This window comes from Eutrema salsugineum, unplaced genomic scaffold (genome assembly GCF_000478725.1).
Source record: "Eutrema salsugineum unplaced genomic scaffold, Eutsalg1_0 scaffold_1, whole genome shotgun sequence".
NCBI classification, from domain to species: Eukaryota; Viridiplantae; Streptophyta; class Magnoliopsida; order Brassicales; family Brassicaceae; genus Eutrema; species Eutrema salsugineum.
In genome coordinates, this window is record NW_006256909.1 from 7,477,807 (window position 1) to 7,490,803 (window position 12,997).

General features: G+C 31.1%; 2 protein-coding genes across 2 annotated transcripts; both read right to left on the reverse strand.

Annotated features, from left to right (window-relative positions):
* Positions 1 to 3,153: 3,153 nt before the first annotated feature.
* On the reverse strand, positions 3,154 to 3,651 carry LOC18028322 (LOB domain-containing protein 35). The gene is made up of 2 exons (XM_006413570.2): positions 3,307 to 3,651; positions 3,154 to 3,246 (listed from the first exon to the last, which is right to left on the reverse strand). The coding sequence occupies exons 1-2, from the start codon at positions 3,649 to 3,651 to the stop codon at positions 3,154 to 3,156; spliced, it is 438 nt and encodes a 145-aa protein (XP_006413633.2).
* A 6,659-nt stretch (positions 3,652 to 10,310) lies between these two features.
* On the reverse strand, positions 10,311 to 12,175 carry LOC18028323 (geraniol 8-hydroxylase). Its single transcript, XM_006413571.2, has one exon. It carries the CDS (start codon positions 12,059 to 12,061, stop codon positions 10,487 to 10,489), a length of 1,575 nt encoding a protein of 524 aa, XP_006413634.1. The 5' UTR covers positions 12,062 to 12,175; the 3' UTR covers positions 10,311 to 10,486.
* Between the last annotated feature and the right edge of the window lie 822 nt (positions 12,176 to 12,997).

Consider the following 12,997-nt stretch of genomic DNA (forward strand, 5'->3'; position numbering starts at 1 on the left):
TTGACTAATACCTTCTATATTTTCAAATTACCTTAAAGTGATAGGGTAGACTACAAACTCTCTTTTCTGGAAAGATAATATCACATTAATGTTTTCTCAAAAATAAAAGATAATATCACATCTATGTGTACGTTTCTTTTTTATTTATTAATTAGTAATATTACATGACTTTTCATTTCTCATTATTTCAATACATCAAAAATTTTAGATATTTAGGGTTTATCAGGTATGTCATAGCTGAATATCAAATAGCTAAATAAAAATAGTATACTAAATTAGACGAGAAAACTCAAGACTTAATAAACTTAAAACGCTAAAATACTGTTGTTTGTTTGATAGATAGGTTTTATCTAAAACTATTTAAAATTTTAAAATTTGCGAGATTGAAAAATAATTTGTTAATTTATTATTATCATTTTGTTCTTATAACTATAAACAGTATATACTAATTAGAATCATATTCTAAAAACAGAAAAACGTGAAAATTCATATTATTCAAGCTCATAATTTTAATTAAGTTTTTATTTGTTTTAGGCTTTTAACTAGTTATGGTTATTTTTTCAGTGTCGGATATCAGTTCAGCTTTTATATGATATTTCATAAGAGAAACTAAGTTTTGTTTTAAATATATTTTGTGTATCCAAAATAGTATGTGTGGTTGTTCATCAAGAAGCTACATGTTTTCGTTGTTGGTCTTTTCAAGCTACGTGCATGTTTCAGTTGCTTCCCATTCCGAGAGATGATTTTTCAAACGAGGTTTGAGTCGTTTGACACAGATAGCTAACCAGTGGTTAATAAATTTACATATAAGATGTATTTCTTCAGATGTCAAATTATTCGTATAAACATTCTTTAGCCCTTAACTTGGTCGGCGTAATGACTTCCATTTTTTCCATCAAAAGCAACAAAATTATTACTACCAAACCAACTGTATAATTTAAAAGACCAAGGGCCACCTATTCTGGAGCACAATTCTATTAGAACTTCGACTTGTGGGAAGTCCATTTCCGAGTAATTAGCCTCCACTAATGCCTCCTTCCCTTGAGGCCTTGACAAAAGATCATGATCATTGACATGTTAGTGACTTTTCATAATGTAAACATTGAAATTGGAATTTGATTTTAAGAGAGATTTGTTTTTGTGAAGCAAGGAATCCCAAACCAAAACTCGAACTACTTCTCATAACATGTGAAAATATGGACTTTCTTGCTATATGTGGTATCCACAAGCTGCTAATAAACTATAATTTACATTAGAGTGGAAAATTTTGATTTCTTCTCTCCAACTAACAGAGTGAATCTTCAACCACTATGCCACTTGATTTAATTCATTTTAAGAGAGATTCATAACCTTGAAGTTGCCATCGATCTTTCCTAATGTGTTTTAACAAGTTTTATCCTTACAGTTAAGATTCACAACAATATACATATGCATAGATATATGTACGGAGTATGCGTTTTCAATCAGGACTGCTTGTGATCTAAAAGCCTGGTGAGCTTGTGCTTTAGACCACATTTAATTTGGTTACCTTCCCATTGCAATACATGATTATGGTTTCTTGGTTTACATGATGTTTTTGGGTGAAATTCTCCATTTACTCAGACAAACAATATTGCAATCTCTTAACACTGAAACCAAAGAAAATAGAAAACAATATTGCACTTTAATTTTGTGTATTATGTTACTTGACGAATTTTCTTTCACAATTTTTTTTCCTAATTTTAATTTATCTTATTAGTTCTACCACAATCCATAGTTTCAATGTTTATATATTTTTATAGATTTTTATTATTTTTATTTCTCACATCATTTTATGTTTTTAAAATTATTAATGACAAATTACCACAACCAATTCGTTTGCTCAACTAGCCTCTCGTAGGTTAGGGCCGACCAGGCTTCAAGAGAGTAGTTAGACTAATTCATAGTTCCAAAACGACCCAAAAGACAGCAAGATTGAGTTCGAAACAACAAAATCAGTTCTCAAGCTATACAATGTGAAAAAATCAACAAAAAACTAAATGAAGCCAAACATTAAAAATATGAAGCTAAGAGAACAAGGTGTTTGCCGCTTATATATCTGCGCAAGCCAAACAGAGAAGATTGAGAGAACTCCAACCTTATAGTGAAACAGAGACTCACATAACTACAACCATAGAGACCTCTGCTGAATAATATTCGTTTTTTTCGAGCCAACGTAAACACTAAACTACCATTTCACAAAAAAAAAATCCGGACTCATCTCAGTATCAATCTTTGGGTTATAGGCTTATAGCCAGGTTCAACTTGCGCCAAAGTGATGTTGGCATGAGTTACAACATCACCATTCCTCGACAACAAATTTTTTTGACCCAAGCCCAACTCAAGATGAAACCTTGTTTTTTTTTACCGCTCATACAAGTTACAACATTATTTTCAGGAATCAAATAATTATCCCCAAATTTTAGATTCTAAATATCGCTTGACCATTCTCCTTACCCAAAAGCGATCAGAGATATAATGACAACTTGAGTATAAAGGGTGCTTTCTTGTTGAGAATAGAATGTAGAATTCAATTAGGACTTTGTATGAATATAATTTCACTTAATTTTTATTAACTTAATTTTTATGTATATCTAACTAGTTTTTTTTTTCCAATTCGCAACACCCACAACGACATAAGAGACTGAAGTCTTTGGAAGGCAAACTAATAAGACAAACTAGTATTCATTGACATCTCTCCTCCATGACCTTTATATAGACCACCGACATTTTCAATCGCATATCATTACGTGCAGAATAAGTATTTATAAAAATCCTACCATTATACCCATATTTCGTTTACTCATATATTTAACAAATATTACGCATGTAAATTCTTGTTCATGTAATTTTTATGTTATTAAATTATATATCATCCAAAAGATCTAGGTCAGAATCAATCTTTAGATGTATTTAGGTTTTTCTCTAATAAACAAAAAATATAACAAATTTGAAAATCGAACTAGATCAAACAACATGAATTATTTTTTATATAATGAAACTACATGAATTTGTGATGAAATTGAAACAAAAAAAAAAGAAATGACAACAAATTATTACGGGAATTAAGGTGCATGCAAATATCAAATAAACACAATAGACATTTCATTATGGGTTGTTCTTGTTTTAACGCAATTAAGATGTCTGTTGAGTATCATTGGTGCCTCCTGAAGATGCAGGTGGCATTGCAGATGTTGATGCCTCATCAGCTCCATGATTATCACCCATCTGTTGGTTTTGTGTCATGAGGAAATCATCAAGTATAGGAGTATCAGAATATTACGGTACTTTATCGGGTCCCATGGTGGCCACGATCTCATTCTTTGCAGAGACAATTTGCTCTTTCAAATTGTTGAGAATTTTTTCATAAGCCAAAGACATATCATAATACCCTGTTACAGGATCACGTATGCGGGCTTCAGCTTCATAGCTGAGAGCCTTAACAGCATGTTCACGCTGTAAAGGTGAGAAAGTCTCATTGCTCAGTATTTTGTAAACGTTTTCGGCTCCAAAAATTCTATGCACACGGTCAAAAATTTCAGGCTCCGTCGATGGAAAATATGGCGAAAAAACGCATTCACCTGTACACACGGATTTCAAGACTTTGCATGCAGAGCAAGGGTTGGAAGCCATTCTTCTTCTCTGTATTATCTCTTTTAACCCTAAAAGACACAAGTGGATGAAATCAGAAGAAATAAATCTTGAATCTTCATCTAAAATTTACTTTTCTTTGAGACTCATAACTGAAGATCATGAACGTGAAAATTGATAAACAAAACAATGAGTGAGTAATATAAATCATATAATGAAAACAGAACAAAATATATATAGATATATTGTTGTCCCAAAAAATATATATATATAGATATATATATATATATATCATACAAAAATGATTTTCAAAACCTTTTATATTAGATTTTTATATTACGTGGGTTTAAACACAAGTTATACAACCATGAACATATGTTTGTGGTTAAACTGTGAGACATTGAAATTTGTTTACTAAAACTTCTATGGCTTTTAGGAAAACAAAAAAATCCTACGGCTTTAATGTAATATACAGAAAAAAAGATCGAGATATTGATAATAGACTCAAAGATCACAAAACCAAAATCAAATGAAATTGCTAAATGAATTGAAAGAAAGACCCAAGATTGTTAATACCTTGAATATCTTGAAAATGTGACTGATGCCTGTAATGAGGAAATTAGTCTTGGTTTATAAGGCATTTATATATACCTTGAATTTGTATGTTTAGAGGCAAGTCCAACTATAAATGTTTAAAGTTTGACTACTAGTTAGATATCTTCCATATTTTCAATTACCATAATGTGATATAGTAGACTACATACTCTCCTTTTTGGAAATATAATATCACATTAATGTTTTCTCAAAAAATAAAAGATAATATCACATTTATCATTCATTAATGTGTATGTTACCTTTTTATTCATCACTAATATACATGACTTTCATTTTTCATTATTTCAATACATCAAAATTTAGATATTTAGGGTTTATTTCAATACATCAAATTTAAATATTTTGGGTTTATCTGGTATGTTAGCTGAATAAAAAAATAGTATAATCAATTAGATGAGAAAACTCAAGACTTAATAACTTAAAATGCTAAAATACTATTGTTTGTTAGATAAATAAAGTCTTATCTAAAATTATTTTAAAATTTAAAATTTTCGAGATGAATTGAAAAATATTTTGTTAATTTTTATTATTATCATTCTATTCATATTACTATAAAAAAGTATATACTCATCAAAATTATATTTTTAAAACAGAAAAAAGTGAAAATTATATATTATTCAAATTCGTAGTTTAAATAAGTTTTATTTGTTTTAGGCTTTTAGCTATTTATCATTTTTCTACCAGTGTCGGATATCAGTTTATTTTTATATGATATTTCATAAAAAACTAATTTTTTAAATATATTTTGTGTATCCTAAATTATATGTGTGGTTGTTCATCAAGAAAGTACGTATTATATTTGTTGGTCTTCTCAAGCTGCGTGCATGTTTCTGTTGCTTTACATTCCGAGAGATATTTTTTCAAACGATGTGTGAGTCATTTGACACTGACACATATTGTGAATGCAGTGGTTAATAAATTTACATATAAGATGTATTTGTTCTTAAGATGTTGAACTATTCGTATAAACATTCTTTAGCCCGTAACTTGGTTGGCGTAATACCTTCCATTTTTTTGTTATCAAAAGCAACAAACCAAAAGTGTAGTTTAAAAGACCATGAGCCACCCCTTCTTGAGCACAATTCTATTAGAACTTTTTACACATGGGAAGTACATTTCCGAGTAATTAGCCTCTATTAATGCCTCCATCCCTTGAGGCCTTGACACAAGATCATAATCATTGAACATGCTAGTGATCTTTCATTATTTGAACATTGAAATCGAGCTTTGATTTTAAGAGTGATTTGTTTTTGTTAAGCAAGGAATCCCATACCAAACCTCGTACTAGTTCTCAGAATATCTGTAAATCTGGATTTTTTTTGCTATTTATGGTATCCACAAGCTGCTAACTATAATTTATAGTGGAAGAATTTGATTTCTTCTCTCCAACTAACAGAGTGAATCTTCAACCACTAGCTATGCCACCATGAGTTGATTCATAACCTGGAAGTTACCATCGATCTTTCCTGATATGTTTCAACAAGTTTCATCCTTGCAGTTAAGATTCACAATAATATACATGCACATAAACATATATATGTACGGAGTGTGCGTTTTCAATCAGGACTGTTTCTGATCTAAAAGCCTAGAGGGCTTGTGCTTTAGAGCACATTTGGTTAATTCCCATTGGAATACATGCTTATGGTTTCTTGTTTTACATGATGTTTTTGGGTGAAATTTTCCATTTAGTCAGACAAACAATACTGCAATCTCTTAACATTGAAATCAAAGAAAATATAAAACAATATCGCATGTTTTGTGTATTATTTTACTTGACGAATTTTCTTTCACAATTTTCCATTTTTTTATTATACTAATTCTATCAAAACCAATAGTTTTCGGTGTTTCTTATCTTTTTAATTTTATTATTTTTACTTTTCACGTTATCTTATATGTAAAATTATTAATGGCATGTATTCGTTTTCTCAAGTAGCCTCTGGCAGGTTAAGGCTGGCTTGGCCTCAAGAGAGTAGTTTAGATAATTTATAGCTCTAAAATGACCTAAAAGACAGCAAAATTGGGTTCGGGACAACAAAATCATCTCACAAGTTATCAAGCTAACAATGTGAAAAATTCTACGTAAAAACTAAACTGTTAATTTATAGGTCACGATTTCATTAGTTGATGAGCCAATTTGCTCTTTTAAACTGTTAAGAATATCTTTAAAAGCTAAAGATATACCAACATAACCAGATACAGGGTCTTGTATAGGAATCTCTGCCTTGTAGCTGAGAGCGTTAGCAGCATATTTACGTTGGAAAGGTGAAAAAAATATCTTTACTTTGAATTTTGTATATATGTTCGGCTTCAAAACATCAAGTTTTTCAGGCTCGGTCGATGGAAAATATGGAAAAAACGCATTTGCTTGTACATATTGATTTCAAAACTTTGCACGCAGCACAAGGATGGGATGTCATTATCTTTTAACCTTTAAACACAAAGTAAATCAATAGTTAAAAGTGTGAAATTGTTTTTTAAAAACAAATTATATGGCTTTTATTCATTGTACGAATCGAAAAAACTGGGTATTCAAATACTCGAATCAAATATATTAAAGCAAAAATCATGTAAATTTATAGAATGAATTGATAGAAAAATTGAGATAAAGTTATACATTGAGAATCTTGAAAAAGCAGCAATTAAATGTGTTGATGCCCCATAATGAAAAATAATTGTTTCGGTTTTATACATATGCTCTGAAACATTAATCAAAATATTATTTTATACATTTTGTTAAGATAGCAATAAGTCCAATAAATATTTAAAATCTGACTTTTTCTTTTTATATATTTTTAAATTACCATAAATAATTTGACTGTATTAATGTTTATGGTAATTTGAAAAAGACAAAAAAAAATTCAAAAAATTTTAAGTATTTATTGTACTCAAACTACCTTACCTAAATGTATAAAATAATGTTTTGACTAATATTTCAAAGAATATCTATAAAACCGAGATAATTTTCTTCATTATAGGACATCAACACATTTACTTTATTTTTAAGATTCTTGAGGTATAACTTTATTTTAATTTCTCTATCAATTTATTGAACAAATTTGTGTACTTCTTCCTTTCTCTAAATCGATGTGGGACAATATATCTTCTTAAAATTAAGCGTGCATCTTTATTTTTTTAATTTGTTTCTCAAATGAAAAAAAAATATTACCTTGCAAACAAGATTTTTTTAGTTTGACAAACAAAATGAAAGAAACAAAAGTACATTTGATTTTTTTTTGAAAAAAAAAACAATATTGCCCCACATCAATTTTAAAATCTAACAAAAATGTTTAAAAAAACAAAAACTGGAATCTATTTAAAAATTAATAGAATGTCTAATCAAACTGTTTTTAAAATTATATAAAACCGACATTTAGAAGAAAAAAACAAAAAATCAAAATAATAATAATAATAAATAATTTTTGATATATGTCTAATGAAATATCGTTAATTATAATATTTAGATTATGATTTTTGATTTCTTATTTATATACTACTTCAAACCTCTTTACCCTTTTACTAAAATCACAACCTTATTTGTAAATTTAGGATTTATCTAATTTAGAATATAGTTGAAAAAATTTAATATTCTTAAAATTATTTATTTAAAAATTATATTTGATAAATATATATAGTCCACGCAAGGCGTAGACAGATTAATTAGTTTTTATTTTATTTGAGAATCAAAATAAAAAAAAAATAAAAGAAAAGTCATACCGACATGCTTAATTTAAAAATGTTGTGCTGTCCCACATCTATTTCTAAAAAGGAAGAAGTAAACAAATTTGTTCGATAAATTGATAGAGAAATTGAGATAAAGTTATACCTCGAGAATTTAAAATGCAGTAATTAAATTGAGATAAAAAAAAATTATCACATTATTTGCACCATATTAAAAAAATATATAAAAAATGACACTCAAATCCATCACATTTGGTAATTTGAAAATAGATATATAACAAGAAGTTAAAATTTAGATGTCAAGTTTTGACTTCTTGTTATATACATATTTTCAATTTACCAATAATGTATTTAATGTGATAGATTTGACTGTCATTTTTTATATTTTGGAAAGTAAATATCATTTTCATCATTGGCTTTGGTTTTAAGTTTGTCCTTTCTTTTTTCATTTTGTTTGTCAAATTTTTTAGCGGACAATAATATTAGTTTGTTTGTCAATAATATATATATATATATAACCAAAATATCTTCGGAATAAATGGGTCATTGGAGTATATATATATATATATATATATATATATATATATATATATATATTCTTACTTGTGGGATTCTCTAATACTTTAATTTTTCTACTAAATGATGTCATCCGTACGTACTTTGGATTTTTCATTAATATGGTTATGTATTTCTTAGAATCAGTGATGCGGTAGTGAAAAGAATTAGGCCATGAGGCAGTCCAAAGACCTAAGCCCAGGCCCGGCTTTGAGGGCAGGCGAGGGAGACGACCGCCGCGGGCATTCATTTTAAAAGAGTATATTTTTTGTGGTATTCACTATAAAGGGGCATATTTTTTGTTAAAACAAAATTATTAGGGATCAAACTCTAGTTTTTCTCGAATCCAGGTTTGAACCGTTCCAAAAGTATAAACAAAGTTTTTGTTTGATATAAAAAAACTAATATCATCCATCAATGATAGTTTGAAGAAATCATGTGCGACGAATTTAGAGGCTTCTTTAAAGAATGGTACACATTCAGACATAGATGATGATGATCTGTTTATGGAACTGAAAATTATTCGAGTATCAATACCAGATGATGTTCATAAGCCTATTGAAGTGCTTGATTTTTTGAAAAAAAATGGAGGTTATTGTCAAACACCAGTTTAGATTTTTTATTTAATTGTGTGAATAAATAATTACAAACCCTAAGTCTTGTTATAGCCCCAAAAATCCGATTTCCAAATCCACTAGATAAAAGAAAACCTAAATCTAGCCCAATAAAGAAACCGTACCGTGGAGGGCTTCGCCCCCCCACATCCCCTAAGTGAATTCGCGTCCACCTATGGTCTGTTACATTCCTTAGCTCGCTCTAGTAGAGCCTCTTTAGTTATCTTTGTCACCAAAAACAACAAAATGGGTTAGCTTTGTTATCAATTGAGACAGCTATGGTTGAAAAATTCGACTACGATAGTTTGATGAACGATTTTACATGGAAAAATGCAAGAAGATCTATATTTCAGCAATAAAACTATATGTTTTATTGGATCTTTTTCTTTTCTTACAAACCGTTATGGAATTTAATTGTTTTATGAAATTTTGTTTTATTTTTTTATTATTTTAATTTTGAAAAAAAAAATATAAAAGAACATATTTAAAAAAGTTAGATGCGGGCATCCAAGTTCATCGGTCGGTCGGCAAAGAAAATTTAACCAAATTGTCATCTGATGACTGATGACTAGCTTCACGCCTTCACGCTAGATAGATTCTTGACTTTCTGCAACATGAGCCACGCATCGCTTGCTATTAGGTTGTCCTAACACCATCCCAATAGAAGTATTCTTAAAGGATTTCTTAAAATTAATTTAATAATAAATTTAGAGATGAGAGAGAAAGAGTTTCTTAAAAAATTAGTCAATGGAGAGATACAATATCGTCCAAAGATACTCTAAGACCAACTCCATCAGCGTTTCTTTCTCATTTTTTGCCCTAGTATCCTAGAAAATTTGATTAAAAATAAATTGAAAACTCAAAAACTGTGATGGATTGATCCTTTAGTAAGGGGCGCAGGAGACGGTTACGTTGGTGACGTGGAGTAAGGCTATTGGTCGTTCAATTTTTATGAGATTAATTTTTGTTTTTGTTGAAAATTTATTTCTTTGCTATTGGGAAAAGAAACCCGAATCTCTCTCTTATCACACATCACCTTTTTTAAAAAAAAATAATAAAAAATTCTAAAAAGATTTAAGCTGAATTACACTAAAGCCCATTTATTTATTTTTTTAGACTTCTCCTTACCTATGAAACCGGGACAAGGATCTCCAATAAAGATTTGTAAAATTTTATGAACCCGTAAATATAATAAACTGAACTGCCAAGAATGTAACTATATTTTAGCAAAAAAAAAAACACAATGTAAAATCATTATTATTAAAAATAACTTTATGACATATAATCAGAAATATGTTTTGACACATCCTTTTTCTAAAAGCATTAAAACTCCGACCACAAAATAAAGAAAAGTAAATTACAAACAAGACAACAAAAAAAACTTCCCCTGAACCAGCCCAATCTTTCCTTCTTACTTAAGCAGTGTAGAGCTTGGGATCAGACAACCTAGGAACAGGAATAGCAACAAGTGGACTCTTGAGCTTAAGGACAAGACCAAACTTCTCTTCAATCTCAAACTTCTGTCCTTTAGGAGCCTTCCAATCAAAAGAGTGAAGAAGCGACGCAATGTTGAACAGAACAAGCCTCTCTGCCATATTAATCGCCGCACAAATCCTCCTCCCGGATCCAAAAGGCAAATACTTGAAATCACCCCCATTGAAATCAAGCGAGTTCTCCAAAAACCTCTCCGGTTTAAACTCATTTGGCTCGTCCCAATGCTTAGCATCTCTATGAATCGCCCAAACGTTGATGAAAATCTTCGAGTCTTTAGGCACGGTGTATCCAGCAACCACCGAGGTTTCGCTGTTCCGGTGAGGAACAAGAAGAGGAAGCGTTGGATGAAGTCTAAGAGTCTCTTTCATAACAGCTTGAAGATAAGGAAGCTTAGGTAAATGTGATTCCTCAACGATGTTGTCTGTACCAACAACTTGATCCATTTCTTGTCGGATTTTCTTTAACACTTCCGGTCTGCTTACGATCTCTGCCATGGCGAATTCGGACGCGTTAACCGATGTGTCGACACCACCAAGAACCATATCCATAAGCAAAGACTTGACATGAGTCAACGAGAGAGGAGCTTTCTCATCGTCGTCTTTAACTCTAATCAAGTATTGCAAGAAATCTTCTTCTTCTTCGCTTTTTTTCCCCACCATTTTAACATGACTATCCATAACTCGGTCGAACAAAAGATCTAGCTTCTTGACATGGACTTTCATCTTCTTAACCAATCCTTGGAAATCGAATCTTGCGAACAACGGGAAGAAATCTGAGTAGTTTTGAATCCCTTCGATGTCGGAGATATCAGAGATTAGGGTTTTGAGCTCGTTTCCTAAGCTTGTTCTCTCTTCTCCTTCAACTGTCGCTCCCCACATCATTCTTGTCACGACGTTAAAGATCGAAAGGAAGATTTGCTCCCCGAGGTTAACCGGAGTTCCGTCGCGAGCCATTTCCGACATATAAACGACGGTTTGTCGGGTCTCTTCACGGCGAGTAGAGTAAGAAGCTTCGAGAGTCGGCGTAGTGAACATCTTCATGACGCAGAGCTTACGGAGTCTTCTCCAGTGAGTGCCGTAAGGAGACCAGAGGATGTCTTCTCCACCGTAAGTGTTGATTTTTCCGACTTCAGGGAGATCGTGGTTAGCGAAAGTGATGTCATGCGTTTTGAGAACCTCACGAGCCATGTCTGGAGAAGAGATGACGATTGCGAGCTTGGAACCGAGGTGGATTTTCATGAGAGGGCCGTGTTTTTGAGTCAGGGCTTGGAATTGGGTGTGGAGGATCTCGGAGTTTAGAAACGGAAGGTTTCCGACGATCGGAAGTGGCCATGGTCCCGGAGGCAACGGTGGTCCGTTTCTTGATTTGGATTTTCTTTGAATCAAGAAGTAGCTGAGAACGGCGACGAGAACAGCGACGGAGAGCATGACGGAGCTGTAAGGATCCTCTTTGTCGAAGATCTTAGAGAGAGTGAAGTTAGACGAAGCAGTTTCCATTTTTGTCTCTCAGAGAAAGATCAATCTCTGTGTTTTTTTTTTGTTTTCTTTAGAGAAAGAGAGATACTTTGCTTGTTGGTTTTGTATTGTGTGGTGGTGAAGTTAGAAGAAGGGAGTGTGGAGATTTATATTGTAAGCTCAAGAGAGAATGATCGTATTATTTTATAATTATTATTATTAAACTATATGATCAACGTTGTATGAAATTTCTTACGTTCCTTCATATTCTATTCAAAACTCAAAAAGTGAAAGATTTGAGACGGCGTTGAAATGGGTAGGTACAAATTTACAAGTACTTTTTATAAACATGCAGGAAATTAACGTAGTCGAGATATTTTAGTAAAAGCAAAATTAATTGAAATTATATCTACTAATCACTAAATTCATAATTAGAAAAAGAAATAGACAAAAAAAATCTTCGGCAGTATGAGAAGTGAGTTGTTGAATAATAATCCTAATAATACTTGTAATAAATAATAATAGGTAATGATAATAAATGATATATTAATTATTAGTGAGATAAGGAAACTACAACGCCAATCTTGACTCAGTCGCCCCCAGTGTTGAAGTCCCATTCAATTATTCAAAGAGACAAAAATACAAAAGTAATTTAATGGTCTGAATCTATACGCAGCCGTGAAAATAGTGTACTAGCACATCGCTCCACTTGTGATTATTCAAAGCCTTATCGATTATCCATCCATTAATCAATACAATTTACAATTGTAATAGGTTGAACTTGACTTATTATTTTATATCGTGTGTGCGCTGATTTCATATGTTTACCTAGGATATTTTGACGACAAAAAAAATACCTAGGATATTTTAAAATACGTTAAAAGAAAAAAACGAGACTATTCAATATGTAAACTCCTTTCTCCAATTTTTGTATGTGTGTCGGTTGTTATTACTTGTTAAGAGACGGCTAGTCCACCG